The sequence below is a fragment of the Drosophila tropicalis genome, unplaced genomic scaffold (assembly GCF_018151085.1).
Source record: "Drosophila tropicalis isolate 14030-0801.00 unplaced genomic scaffold, ASM1815108v1 contig_593, whole genome shotgun sequence".
Taxonomy (NCBI): domain Eukaryota; kingdom Metazoa; phylum Arthropoda; class Insecta; order Diptera; family Drosophilidae; genus Drosophila; species Drosophila tropicalis.
The window spans coordinates 7,871,738-7,887,404 of NW_027173070.1; the positions used below are offsets into that span (position 1 = coordinate 7,871,738).

Sequence of the window (15,667 nt, forward strand, 5' to 3'; positions counted from 1 at the left end):
AACTTCGTTATTTTCTGAGCTATTGTCATAAATTTAAAACTGGTGAGTTTGTTACACCTATAAACAACTATAACAAATTGAATCAAAATCGGGTGACTATATCATATAGCATCCATAGGAACAATTGGTGGTAAACGGTGACTTTCCTTTCGTTTTTTCTATACTAAGATTGTTCGTTTTCCCGCTTTAATGGTATAGGTATAGGAAGAGTAACAAAAAAACTTGCAAGGGTATACAACCTTTGACACGTTCGAAGTAAGTCCCGAACCTTCGGTTTCCTTTTGAATTGAACCGACTAAATCCTGAAAGTATGCTCTAAAAATATGCCCCGAATTTGCGTTCAGGTTGAGAATTATATGTAACTCCATCCAGGGCTGTAAGAGGTATGTAAAGTATTTTTAACGGAATATAGAGATATTTTGATAAAAGCCTTAAGATTCATTCCATTCGAGGCAATCAATATTTACAGATAATATCAAAACTATAAGGCAAACGAAAAGTTAAGCATAAGTAAGTGTGACAATCCAAAAATGGACACACAGTGATTGTTAAAAGTTAATTTGCAACAGGTATTATTCTTTCATCTATTATATGTGTTTTTATTAAATTTTTGTTCTTTTCTTTAATAACATCAGCAAAATTCTTAAATGCCTAAATTATAATTAATAGTAATTTTGGTTTTTATCATTTGCAGTTGTAGTTACACACACACACACACACACACACACATACGCACACATACAAGTAGTATACATATACATATATAATATATATAGAATTTGCTTTAAAAGTATGCTATAAATATGCATTAATATATATACATATATATATAGTGTATGTATGTATGGATGATGTTTGGTTTTTTTTTTTTCAGGTCTATAGACGATATATATGTGTGTATATATAAGATTTATACAATTGAAATGGACTCTTGCATTTTTGGTCGCTTTTAAAATTCATCATCCCGGCCATCGATCTATGATACTAGATATATGTATATATATAAATTTATAACCCCAATCTACTACATATAACTAAAAGTATTACCACATACAGAGAGAATTGTTTTGTTAAAAATGGAATCTGGTTTGTTTAATCACTAGCCTCATCACTAACACTGATTCCGATCCTCTGATGATGATGATGCGGATGATGATGATGATGCTGCTGCTGCTGATGCTGCTGATGATGGCCGCCAATTAGGGATTCAATGCGAAAATCTTTGGCATTATTCGAGGAACGCAAACTGGCTGTTATTTTGGGACTGGACGTGATGGCTACTGAACTATTCGATACTTCGGCCTGATCAAAGGGCAGAACATCATTGGGGGCATCCAAGCGATTCGTGCAGACACTGTCCACCGAATCGGATATGTGTGAATCATCTGGCTCGTGCTCATTGGCACTTTCCACATCGATCTTATCATCGCTTGAGGCATCATCGCCATCGGCCTCGCCTTCTGCTTCGGCTTCTGCTTCCACATCCTCCGCAAACGAGTTGAGATCCGTGTAATTATTACGTTCCACATAATCACTGGCACTGGCAGCTGATGTCATCGTCGAGATTCCATCAAATGCATAGGGATTTTTGTACTTGCTGGCAATTCTACTGCTTGTCGCCTCGGCACCTGCGCCACCAAGAGGCAGTGCATCGGCTGGATCACCACCACCACCACCACTAGCACGACGATTGAGGAACGATAGCCGATCGAATTTATCATTTTGATAGAACGATGCCTCCGCATTGGCAAAGAAATTAAATTTCTTATCAGCCCTCAGAGCCGTATCGAAGACATCGCTAGGCGTGTGCATCACATCAAAGTCGCGATTCCCATTGAAATTGGGCACATTGAAATGCACCGGCACCAATGGCACTGGTTTGCGTATCCAGAATGGAGAAAGAGTCCCGAATACCGCCGGAAAGGAGAATCTCTGCATGGCCGGAGCACGTTTATAGCGTTTACGTCGCCGCAGGAAACTTCCATTATCGAACATATCCTCGGCCAGCGGATCCAAAGTCCAAAAATTACCCTTCCCAGGATTTCCTGGCTCTCGTGGAACTTTAATGAAGCAATCATTCAAGCTCAGATTATGGCGTATAGAGTTCTGCCAAGCGGGAAATTTATCCTTGTAATACGGAAAGCTGCAAGATGTAAGTAAATAAATTGGTTAAATGATTGTATTAACCTTTGGGAGTTAATTTCAGAAATGTTAAGTAAATTTAGTTTTTAGTAACTAACAAAAAAAAAGCTAGTCATCTGATTTTCATTTAGTCTTTTCTCACTTACGAAACGCTTAAAAATACCTTGAAAACTAAAATTTAAATAACATTAAATTAAACTGAACATTTTATTAAAAAAAGGAAAAACGAGGTCAGGTCCTTTATAAGTATGATTACCATTCTTTGAGGTACTACTTTGATATCCGTTTCCTTTTCAATATATTCTTAAGTTCTCTTTTCTTTCTATGTACAATGAATTAATACATAATTAAGGATATCTATAATACATAATATATACATATGTATATATCCAATTTTTACATCTTTTCTTGTGTATCCTTATTATACTAAAACATTAAACGTTTTGAATTAATCTTCTCTCGAATTAACTTTAGTCTGAATGTCAAAAAACTCGCCTCAAGTCAAAATTTGGATTTTAAGATTTATTCCCTTAAATTCAAAATCGTTTGAATGTGGTATTTATGAACAGAACACAAGAATTTCGAACATTTCGAAAGTAATATCAAATATTCTTAAGTAACTTAAGTTAACTATTCCATGAGGTACATAAGAGATGAAAAAGTAGCTAAAAAAAATTATAATTTTCTATATTCCTTAACCAATTAAGTAAGCAAAGACCACTAAAATAATTCGTCCTTTCTTGTGACCCAATTTCCCCTTTCATTATTCACTGCAATATCCTTTTCCGCCGTCGGCTTTAGGCCCAACTTACCGTGACATAATGAAATCACATATTCCACTGAGAGTTAGTTTCTTGTGCGGCGATTGCAATATGGCCATTGTGATGAGGGCTATATAGGAATATGGTGGCTTGACCAATGGCCCACCAGTGGCAGCTCCCTGGCTGTCTTTGGTATCGCCATTGATGCTGCCGCCGCCGACGGATGGCTCAATGTCGCTGTCATCACAGACCATGGACATGGAGGCGTCGGAGGCAGCATTACGCGATGACCCGCCGCGTGGTGTCCTGTGCAAGGGCGGCGATAGGGAGACACTGTCGTGGAGAGCATGCATGGGATCTGTGCTGGTGTGCATGATTATAAAATTGCTAATACTCTATGCTATTAGTTATTATCGTATACACTTTGTTAATATTAAAAACAGGACGTAACACTTTTTCTTTTTTTTTTAATTTTCTTTGGTTTATGCTTTGATTTTTTTTTAGATATTGCTCAAGGAACTGTTTCAACAACTTTCTTTTATTTATCCGCACTTCCGTTTCCGTTGCCGATCGCGTTAACTGTACATGCGATACAAAAGTTGCCAAAAAGTTGCAAAGTTACATTTACACAGTTACAGTTACAATTTACAGTTGCTCGTGTGAGAGAGAGATGCGCGTGTCTTCTGTTGTAGGCGGAATCCTTTTGCCAAATGTTAACTGAAACGCAACGATAACGAAAATCTTCTCGCCCGAAATGTTTTTCTACATAACTCAAACATTTATTTATGACAAAACCGCTGCCGCTGCCGCTTCCATGGGCTTTTGTCGGCTCTGCTATGTTTTCGTATCCTCAAATAACTGTGATTCTACGGCCAACGTCGCTGTCGGCGTCAGGCGTCGTCACTCATGCTGGTGCTGCTGCTGCCCGCGAAAGAGATAGCAACATATAGTTTTGGTATTTAAGGGTTGGAGATGCTGCTGTAAACCAATCTAGGATGAGAAGTGGCAGGAGCATACTCTCTCTCTCTCTTTCTGTCTCTCTGTCGCTCTCGTTTTGCACATAAAATGGTGGAATGTACTCGTGTGTGTGTGTGTGTGTGTCCTGTAAATGTGATATTTGTGTTTTCCTCTACAGCTTTTTGTGTAACTCAAATTGGCAGGAGGCGGCTACGTCAACGGCAACGGCAACGTTAACGTCGGCAGCAGAAGCCAAAACTCATGCCAAAAACGTAGACAGGGCAGAGGGGTGGCTGGAAATTCATAGGGCGGGGGGTGGCATAAAACATTTTGCGCAAATTTAGATACCTTTTGCAGCTTTGACGTCGTGGCTCTTAATAATGTTTCATTATGTCAGCCACATAGACGCTGCCTCTAGCTGCATCCCTTCCCCTCCTGCCATCTCCACACAGACTTCTATGTATGAGTGGGTGTGTGTGCATGTGTGTGTGTGTGCTACGGCTCGTTCAAATGTTAGCATTTTTATGTGCGAATGTTTTTCTAACCGTATGTCGGCGTTCTCGATTCTAGCTCTCCAGCAGTCCCCTATCCCACTCTCTGGCTCTCGTTCTCTCTTTATGTCTCTTTAGCCACACAGGATCCCTTCCCTTCACACTTTGTTATGTGGATGCTCCGCATCCTGCGTCCTTCTCTTATGGTTGCGCCATTTTGGCTCAACACAATTGGGGTATTTTGTATACATGTGTCTCAGCCTGGATATGGCAGCAGATTTTCCCCCCTTTGTTGTTAGCTTGGGCATTATTTCTCTTTTTCATTTTCGCTATTTTTGTTCTCGAGTTGTTAGACATTGTTGTTATATTTGTTGTTGTTGTTGTTGTTGTTGTTGCTCGTTTCTCCCTTTTCAAATTAAACATTCAGTAGTCACTTTTATTTGTTGTACTTTGTTCAAATTAGTTTTCAGTTTTACGGAAGTTACTCACACACACACACACACACACACACACACACACATACACACTTATACCATTGTATAGTGTCCGCCATCTTTACATTGAGTAGAATATTGATATCGTTTCTTTCACTTGGCTTGATTTTCATTACACTATTCCGACACACCATCCCCCCTCCCCAAAACACCCACCCACTGCATCCTTTCCAATTTTGCTCCATCATTCCACTTGGTTACAAATCACTGATTTTTATTTGGGGCGTGGCGGGGTTACTACGTATATATGTATATTTAGATATCTATGTATGTGCGATTTAGGGATATCTTTTGTTCTGCCCCCCAAACCCCTCAATGTAATTTAGTTTTGGGAAAATTTATTGCGGTTGCTTTGTCTTTTTTTCCTTGATACATACATACATATCAATAAAAGTATATACAAACACGTAGGTTATTTGGTCTGGAGTATATGCTGAGGACCATTTTGGGATGAAAAAAAACAAATTTATAAATAAAGAAAATGAAAGTTGAGTAAATCTAATAGAAATTATTACTCATCTGACTAGACAATTGTCCTTTAGGTAGAGCTAATTGAGTTAGGAGACAAATTTGAAACTTTATTTCACGGAATTCAAACAACTATTCATTAAGTCCGGAAATTATTACAAAGACTCCAACAAAATTAAATGGAATGGATGTCATTTATAATTGTATTTCCTCCTAATAAGCTTAATTAAGCTTGTTTTACAGTTAGATCTAATAATTCTTAATCATTCTAAACTTTATGTACCTATAATTATATTCTTATCCTAATTACTCTTGTTATATTTTAAGATAGATTAATTAAGTAAACAAAGAATTTTAATTTCATTTTCAAGGGCAAACTTTAAAATTCTATACTTGTAGAAAATAATCCAAGGACCTTTACATGCCAGAAGGATTTTAAAGAAACAAGTCAAAACGGAGGAAGACTGAGCTAAGAAAATATCTATTGCATGCTTTGAGGGGCTCTGTTCAATAATAATCCTTAAAACAAGGGAGAATTGACCTTTGAAATGAAGCTTAATAATGAAATATATAAAATATTTTTCACCAAGCCTTTTCTAATATGGTTTTTCTATATTTTTATACATAACAAGATATATCTCAGTAAAGTAAGCTTTTTGATCAATAGTTTTGATGACATCTATATACATATATAATACAATAAGTAGTCCGATCTGGTCAATATTCATATTCTATATCAATTAGGCTTGCAATTACCACCAAGACTCTCCATGCTGATCACAAATATATATGTACTATACTAACTAATTTCCTAATGACTTCTAAAAATGGGTAAATAGTATATATTTTGAGAAACTTAACCCGATTTCTGCCTCAAAAACTTAACAATATGTTTAAAATTATAACAGAAAGATTTGAGCTTAAATATGATATTTGACATAAACTTGTTTCTTAAGTTAACTAAACTAATAGCTAGTAATCCTAATTTTAATGTAGTATCCTATATTAAAAGTTTTTAGTAGGTATAAGAAGATGATATGTTATCTTAATGTCTATTGGTTTGACCTTGCAATTTAACCGGTCAATCTTCCAAATGAAGATTATTTTAAAGGCAACACAGAATGGTGAGCAGGTTGTCTGTATGGCTATTTTAAGAACCACCAAGTTCTATCATCAGCAGACTTTGCTAAATAACTTCAGAATGGCAATAGCCATACCATATTTTCAACTTTAAAACTATTTGGGAATTGCAGCTAAATGAAGTGAAAAAAGATTGGTGAAGCCTATAATGCTGAAGTCCACTTTTTTTGTGCATACCCTTAGGCGCTTTGAAAAGTTAGTGCAATTCTCAAGATGGTTTTCCAAAACCTTTCTGAAAGTATTCCAAACAAATTCCTAAATATATGTCCCTTATTTTCCGATTCGAAATAAGTGAAAAGAATTTGTTCTCATTGTTTCAAAAGATAATTATTAAAAAAGCAGAGAATTTCTTCGTACTCTCCTATTAAAGAATAATTACAATATTCTGAGGCTTTTACTTACGTATTCCCAAAAATGCGTTTTTAAAATTTATTTCACATTTTCTATATTAAAAACGGGTTTTCAATTTCTGCAAAGTTACCAATTTTAAAAAACTAAGAAAAAAATGTATAAACTATCTTCCAATGTGACTTTAACAAATTGTTTTGAGTATTTGGAACTCATTTAACCTTTTTTACCTTTATCATAACTGAAATTCCAAAAAGGTTTGAATTCTTGCGATAAATAAATTTTTTGCCAGATTTATTGTCCGAAAGAGAAGGAATCATGCGGTGTTTGGCAAACATTTGTCTAATGCTCATCACTGAGGGGAAAACTAGTTGCTAGGACTACTCTCAATACGCTGGGATGAACCTTTAGTCATATCCATATCAATCTATGGTTAATCATCGCTTAAGCACAGCATGGGTTTTTGTTTTGTTCTTCTCCCTCTTTTTTTTTTTTTTTTGGATGGGGATCAGAGTAAAAGATGCGTTGCATAGAAGCGGAAGCTTTCCAAGGGGAACAATTAACTTATGGGCAAACAATAACGCCAAAGAATGCCTGCTGACAGGGAAAGAGCTCAGAACTTGGCCCAGGAGCAGAGTAGAGCCACCACATCCTGCTAAGCAGGAGAAGCAGCAGCAATAATCCTTCTTTTGTCAGCAAATTTATTGCACACAAACAAATGCCGCCGCCACCGCCACCAAGCAGCAAGCAGCAAGCATCAAGAAGGATAAAACTGAGGAGACTGACTCTGAGGTTTCAAATGGAGTTGGAGTTGAACGTCGAGAGTGGGGCAGGAGCGAGAACGACTTTGACAATATAAATTTTTATTGCGAAATCTGCAAAAGGCAAATAAAAGATTTGACACTTGAATTGCTTTGACTGCCAAGGATATCAGGGCCCTAACGGCATAGAGACAGGACAACAATGGCGCGATGTCTCTAATTTGAGTGAGCCATTGCAGGCTGCACCTGAACAATCGGGAATGCAAACACTCGGCTGGATATCCTGGCCAGGTTTAATAGCATCTCTTCTTATGTCATTATTAAATCTTTGAAGTATCTGCAGAAAGAAAGAACAAGAGGCACAAGGACCGGGATACAAAACACTGCATAGCTTACACATACATACATACACTTGAATACTTGAGTGACGCTCAATTTGATCGACAAGAACATGGACCATGAGTCCATACCATGGGTTTGGGCATCGGGAATCAAAAATCAACCCTCCATCAATGGGAACAATCACAGCAGTAGCAGCAGCAGCAGCAGCAGCGGCTCAACTGCATCCCGAATAGCTTTACTCTGAGCTCTTCTCCGTTTCTTCCCGGCTCTCTATTCTCTAACAAAAGGATTCGCAGTCCGAGCTGGTGCATATTTTACGCTCGATTTATCCTAGCCCACAAGGGTAGGACGAGGCAGCAGGTGGATGGAGGCGACAGTCAGAGGCAAGTGCCTGTCACACAGTGGCGCAACCAAGGGGTGTTAAAAGAAAAAATAAAGAATGGACTAGGATATGAGTCAGGGATTCTTCTCCTAATCCTGTAGAGCTAACCACGAAGAAAGTTTAGCTCTTAGGTCGAAATAAATAAAAATCCTCAAGATTTGATCATTTTTCTTTTAACGAACCCCTTTTTTGGGCTGGACGCCCATGTTACCCACACGCTGAATGTTTTTTTGAGGCTCATTTCATTCATTTGTTCATTTGATGACTGTGAGTTTGGGTTGGGCTTTGGTTAAGCCTCTTGTTTGGTGGCAATAAAAATCGAGAGCCATGCTAAGTCCTGGGGAAGTAACTACCTCCCTTTCCCTGCCTTTGCCGCACAGGATGTGAATTTCTCAATTCATAAATATAAAAACCCAAAGCCCTTTCAATGTGTCAGCACAAGTGTGGAAATTACTCCCATTGCAGGAGGCTGAATGACTGAATGTCATGAGAAGGTGGTTGGCAGAACGGAGGGGTGAAGTGGGCACATTTGTTGGCTCCTGTGGCTGAGAGTGTGTTATTGTTGTTTATTTGCTTGTGCGCCGACTAAACCGCAGGCAAAAGGATTTCGCGTCCAAGAGTTGGAGTTGAAATTTCTTGTATTGCCTGCCCTTGCCAGATCCACTTGGATCGCATTAAGTTGATTTATTATGCAGCACAGGATTCAATTAAGTTGGATGATTGTCACTTGTCCGTATGCCGCGAAAGCAAAACTTCGTCTAGGCGAAAAGGACATAAAGGCTATGCGACTTCTCGTCTTTGTGTGGTCCCTGTGCTTAAATGGTTGGGCGTGAGGCCTGCTTATTTCGACAGTCGTTAATAGTTTTGGCACTGATCTGCTTTAACCACTTTTCGCCATTATTCGATAGGATAATCATTTATTTGTTTTGGTTTTTCACTCGCCACTATTCAAGATAAAAGACCAAAAAGTCAGAGATGAACATTTGAAATCATTTCTCAGGGGATTATGGAAAGGATTTGAGGGAATCGCAAAAGTACCGAGCTCAGATAGGTTCAAAAAAATCAAAGAGAATCGAATTCTAGAGCCTGTTATAAATTGCTTCAAACCTGAGTTGTTGATATGATATGATCAATTGAACTAAGCGGTTTCAGTAGCTTTTCCAGCTCCCTTGACATTCTCGTAATCAAAACGCTTGCAAACTTCTCTTTTTTTGGTGTTTTCAATAACTTTTTGAAAACTTGATCCAAGCAGTTAATACAATATCATTTGATTTATAAAGTAGACATTCAAAAATATTCGAATTAACTGCTTTTGGCAGAAAAGTAAACGGATTCTACCATCATATATAAACACGTCTATACTTTAAAGGTTTTTTGAACTCATCGATTTTTGCTGCAGGTCAAAAAGTGTTTGATTTCTAGGTTATTAAGGACATCTGTAATATCTATAGATTGGAAATTATTGATTATGGAGCAAAGGTATATGAAGGAAACACCCTGTGCTATGTAAATTCCATTGACAAATAGATTAAGAATGATTTGGATTTGGATTAATGATAATTATTGATCAGGTTTTTATAATTCCAATTTGTTAGAGAATTGATTAGCTATTTAATTAATTCAAATGTTTCTAAATACAATCAAATGATCTACTTTAATGAATTAGAATGTGGTATTATATCTACAATTAAGATTAAGTAAGTACCAGGCTCTATTTTTTTTAAAGATTATCTCAATTACTTTACAAAATCAAGTACAGTTAAGTATTATTTGGTCGTCGGCTGAATTGAATACTCTAAATTTTGGTTACTAAAATTATATGTCCGATGATACTGATGATGATAATTTGATTATAGTTTTCAATCAACTAAATGCCTATCTTAATTCAGGTAAATTTAATTAGAAAAATTAAAAATAGTTGCCAAATTCAAAGTCTTCCTGTCTTAGGTTATATGTACTTAGGGGAGAGAGGGGCAGTCGAGATATCTTGATATATTTCAGGGAAAATAAGATCCTAAGATCGCATTTTGTTAGGCCACATATGTATAATAAACTTAATCGGATCTGAAATATCTGCGCTTATACAATTTTTAACCTCGAATATTTGTTTTTGTTTCCCAAGAAAAGTTTTCAAAAAGATTGATTCAATTTTTAATTTTGATCGATGTTAATCAAAATGCATTAACTTATCGTGTGCAATTCGTTTATTCAAACTAATTCACACATTTTCAACTTTTTTTAACTTCTTTTACTGTTATCTAGGATTGTTATTTAGCAAAGATAAAAGTGATGGATACAACATTTTTGTATTATATTTATTTTCTATTTTAAACAAAAAGTATAAACAAATTAAGAAAAATGCATTTTCTATTTGATTTGGTTCTGATTACTTCCTTAATTACCTCGCGGGTTTTAAAATCGCTAACCAAAAGTTACACAACGAATTTACCTCTCATTTGAGTGGCCATGTGACAGGATAGGACCTTCCGGTTAGGATATATGAAGGATTAAAAACATGCGTCACTTTTACATATCCGTTTTACACCATATTTATCTCTTTGCATAGTTCAAATATATGTTTATGATATATTTTCATTCCGCAATCTCCTAGTAGTTACTCAACCAAAAGGAAGTACATGCTCTTGACATCAATCCGCAAAAGTAGCAACAACAACAACAACAACAAGGAAAAGCCTTTGGAAAAACATATTCCTTTCATTTGAATGCCAGAGAGGGGCACAACATGGAGAGGAGATTTCAATAAAAAATTTTATATGCAAGCCAAAGTAGAAAAAAGACATAAAGACAGACCTAATAACTTTGGCAACGTGCTGGGCACGTGTCGCACGTTCACACTTTTATTGTGTTTTTCGATGGGGAGGGGGTGGGCAATTCACACTTTCTGAATTGCGGGAATGGACATGGAATTTCATTAAATAATCGTTAGTGTAAATCAATTTGTTAGATCAAAGTGTTCTCTCGAATTGGGCGTCATGGCGACAAATGAAAAGACAACAATCATCAAGTGATATTACCAATATGAGAAAGTGATATAACACGTGACTGAGAACCGCGAACGAGTTGCAAGTGTGAACACGTGCTGGTACTTGGTCTCCAAACAGATATCAGTGTCCAAAATCAACAATATTGTGTTGGATTCTTAACTGAAGGAGAAGAAGCCTCCAAGATGTCAGAAGAAAGGACACTGATTGAATCTTGTCCTGACAGTTCCCCCAGTTATTGATGACTGTCTGAAGCTGAGCTAAGCTGGTATAGGCCATAATCGCATTAGATCGTTAGCCCTAATATGGAAAACGAATTTCGTTTGTCCTTTCGAGTCCTTGTGGCGTTTGAAATTTAATTTAACGCATTTACATGCAGCTTAAGATTTTTTTAACAATTCATTCTCTTTTATATTTTGTTTAGCTTCGGGCCATGGTAAACAAATCAAATTCATATATACATATATACTTATATATAGACTCGCATTTAGGAGAGTTGAACTCAAACAAAAGGGATGCGAATTGCGAATGAAAATTGTTCGCTTTTCGGCACTTGAAAATCTTTTGGTCCTCCAGCTGCGACCCTGCGCACATGCCGCTACCGTTTTGGGTGGTTGGGCGGTTGGGTGGTGAGAAGGCAGGGTAACGGGGTGGGGTAGCAAGAGTGGTAAACTCAATATTTGAATAACTTACTACCGTGTGCGACGAGTAAACTTTTACCGTGGCTCACTTGAGGCGGCGCAAGGACATTCAGTGGCGGGTTCAGTAAAAGGACAATTATTTGCTTATGCCTTGTCATTTAAATTGAGTTTTAATGTTGACATCAGTAGTAGAGCAAAATCCTTGCATCCTGTTGCCGTTCCCGGGGTATTCCCCCTTTTCTTTTTTCGGTACCGCACGTTCAGTACATTTATGTGGGCACCATTATTTGCTCTATCACGTTCAACGTATTGAAAGTTATGAGGACATTATCTCTGCCCGTACTAAACACAAATATCTATAATCCTATGCCCATGAGGCGGGCATTCCGGACAGAGACAACTCTTGCTCTCCCTCTCAATCTGTGTGTGTGTGTGTGTGTTGTACACATGTATGGACATAATTGTTTGTAAATGTCCTTAAATGTCGTGAGAATATTCAGTTGTTGTTGTCGTTTGTACTTTCCTCTGAAATGTGTATGTGCTTAGGCCAAGAGCCTGTTGAATTCTGTAGGGCTTCTCTTCTTTTTTCGTTTTGTTTTAATGACATTTTGAAGTAAACTTTGAAAATTCGACCCTTCAGGCGAAATATTCAGAAAGGACACATTATTGTATTACATTGTTGTCAGATCATCTTTACACTCGTTTCATATCGACATCTGAGTACATGGTTTCTAAAAGATCCTCGATATGAAAGGAGTCTATAGACAACATAAACTCACATAATATTTACATTTTCTAGAAAATTATGAAAAATCTGTTAAAGAGTTGGCTGAAATCTTACAAATCTGTTTTGCTATTGCAATACTAAGTTTATTTTTCCTTCAACTGCTGTCCAACAGATGAAAATCGATGGCTGATTCCCTAAGTTTGTTGCTTAAAAAGTACATTGCGAGTCATAATTATTATATTTAGTTATTAAGTTATTAAGTTGCCACAATAGGCATTATTTTCTTTTTAATAATGTCATACGAGTCAAGCCTTATGCCAACATTTTATGCCAATCTAAACATCGGTTTTCGGAAGGGTCAAAAGCTTGAACAGAAAGAGATGGAGAACAGAAAGGCTGTTTTGCATAAAATATCCTTTATTGAAAGGCGGTAAAAACTATCTATTTTTTATCCGATTTTAATGAAAAATATATCATACGACGGCAAATTTAATTTACTTTCTTTCGTAGTTCAAGGAAAAAAGTACTTTATTAGAAATTAGTGTTGCAAAATCGATTCGCCCAAAGGACCAAAAAAATTCTATAGAAAATGTATATTTTTTGTTGGCTCCAAATCAAGATTTGGGACTTAATTTGTGTTATGCAGTTTATCTTAGTTTTGCTATAACTACAATTTTTTTAAAGAAATCATCATTCTATCTGTAATATTTAAGATTTTAGCAAAAACGTGTTAAATATATGCCCACCCAAATTTGACTTTTCCTTTTTAAAAATGGAACGGAATAAACTAAGAAGTCAATTTTTACGGCTCATCGTCTTAATATAAGAACCAATAAGTTACTTAGAAGGGAAAATCACAACTAAATTAAAGAAATGTTCATAAATTCATGGCCGCCACTGTACGTCTAGCTCTCGACTGTGAGTTGAACTATGATATTTCAGAAAGGATGAGCGTTTTTTTATGTCCTAAACCAGAACCTAAGAAGAAAGGATTTTCGCTAAAGTTCAAAGTTTCTCTAAAGGCAAAAATTTTTTTTTTTATTTTTTTATTTTTTTTTAAAGGTTCTAGTTCAGCTAATACTCAAAGTTAGCAGATTAAAATGCCAGTCTCAGTTGGGCACTTTTATTACCCATGACCTACACCTCCACGCTGATTCAAAAAAAAGTTTCAATATTTAAAAAAAATATCTTTAAAGTTTAATTTAAGAATAAATAAACATTTGTTAATAAATGCAAAGTTTTATTATGTATTCGCTTTCTCAAAAATGTTCAAAACCGTCCATTACCCGAGTCAATCCCCTTAAATTGCACGACTTGATGTAGCTAAAGTGGTTTATATCCTAGCTCAAAATTAATTAGGTCTTAGTGGGCACACGTTGTAAACAGGATATAAACATAGATAAGAGTTGCCCTGGGGCCAAAGTCTTATGGGTCACTTGTTCGTACTGCTGTGAGTCTAATTGTAAGTTCAATGAAGAATCAAATGGAAACTGAAAGAACCCTTGCTTTAGTTAGGATTCATTTATAATAAGGACTTGAGCGAACTGGGGGTAGTGCAAGGAGTAGATAAATCCTAGGCTCCTCTAACATATAACTTTTTGGGTATAAGATTAAGATTAAGATTGTTTTAAAGATATCTAATGTGATGCAGATGAGTATAATTTTGTTATCTTTACGATTGATTGATCAATTACCTCAAATATTTTCTTTCAAATATTTAGCTTCAACAACAAAGGGAGAATTTTTGTCCAACTATTACCATATTGTCTAAAATCACATTGTTTTTTCTTAGTCCTTGACTTATACTAAGTGTTCAGTAGAAGCAAGAAAATGTTTTAGATCTCAATTGTTTAGTTAAACTCCTTTATGAAATTAAATAAACATTATTTTTAATTGCTTCTTATTATAATGAATGTTTCATTCTGTAATGAACAAGTTTTGAGTATTTACTTATTTTCTAATATCGCTTTTAAAATAAATTTTTTAGGTACCCTTTCGGTGAATCCTAGTTCTAAGGGTAAGGAGTAGTTAAGTAAGTAACTTTACTTCAATACTTAAGAATAAGTAGAACTGTTTCAATGTTTTGACAAATTGACTTCAATTTTTTAAAAAATTACAAATTATTTCAATAAATTAAGTGAAATTGCCCCTAAAAGTATACCATTAAAAATAAAACTATCTTAAGATCACTTTTCTCCATCATTCACTAAGGCATTTAATCAATTTATCTCTTTGTTTTTTTACTTTTTGTACTTTCGACTAAAATGCTCAAACAATTCCAAACAAATCTAGGCCAAATCGCTTGGACTAAATTTAAAATGAAAGTACCCATTTTTATTGTTTTAAAAATCACTTGTTAACTGATTAAAATGTCGGGCAAATAGAGTTTAAGTATTTTCGAAATTAAATTTTCTATTTTATGAATTCAAGGACTCTCCCTCTCTCTCTCTCTCTCTGTCTCTGTTTTCCTCTGAATTGTTATATCCAAACACTTTGGTTCGGTTATGGCATTCGGTTGAGCCTGAGAAAATCCGCATATTATTCGACCGGCTGAAGTGTTTTTTGCGCAGCAAAAACTGTAATTTTTATTCATTTCCAGTACGCACTCAGAAGTGGCTGCTAAACGATTATTAGCAATTTGATATAACTGCATGTAAGTACACGACACGAGAACAAGTCAACAACGGATTCACACATACATACACGTGTAGCCACTTACATAAGAGGTCCTCGCTGTATCGCTGTGTGAGTGTGTGTCAGTGTGTTGGTGACAGCAAACAGTAGAAAATCACTTCAGTTAACTAAATCGTTGCAACAACCATGCGCCGACAGCAACGTCGACGTCGACAACAACAGTCGCCCAGGCAGGCAGGCAGGCAGAGAGTAAAGAGAGAAAAGGTGGCGAGAAAAGGATGCTGACAGCAGCAGCCATTGCCATTGGGCGTGGCCTAGTGGAAAAAGTCAACCAATCAGCATTGAGCGCCTGGCTTATGTGGCAGCAGCGACGTCGT

At 36.3% G+C, this 15,667-nt stretch overlaps 1 protein-coding gene across 1 annotated transcript; it reads right to left on the bottom strand.

Moving 5' to 3' along the window:
• Window positions 1–948: 948 nt before the first annotated feature.
• On the bottom strand, window positions 949–3,724 carry fd59A (forkhead domain 59A). The gene is made up of 2 exons (XM_068290812.1): window positions 2,955–3,724; window positions 949–2,143 (listed from the first exon to the last, which is right to left on the bottom strand). Exons 1-2 carry the CDS (start codon window positions 3,275–3,277, stop codon window positions 1,093–1,095), a joined length of 1,374 nt encoding a protein of 457 aa, XP_068146913.1. The 5' UTR covers window positions 3,278–3,724; the 3' UTR covers window positions 949–1,092.
• Window positions 3,725–15,667: the final 11,943 nt, after the last annotated feature.

What these genes read in the sequence shown, in the direction of transcription:
- fd59A (XM_068290812.1), bottom strand. Translation starts at nt 3,277, where the DNA reads ATGCACACCAGCACAGATCCCATGCATGCTCTCCACGACAGTGTCTCC. An exon ending in TGTGATTTCATTATGTCACG is followed by an intron (nt 2,144 to 2,954) that starts GTAAGTTGGGCC and finishes TACATCTTGCAG; the next exon opens with CTTTCCGTATTACAAGGATA.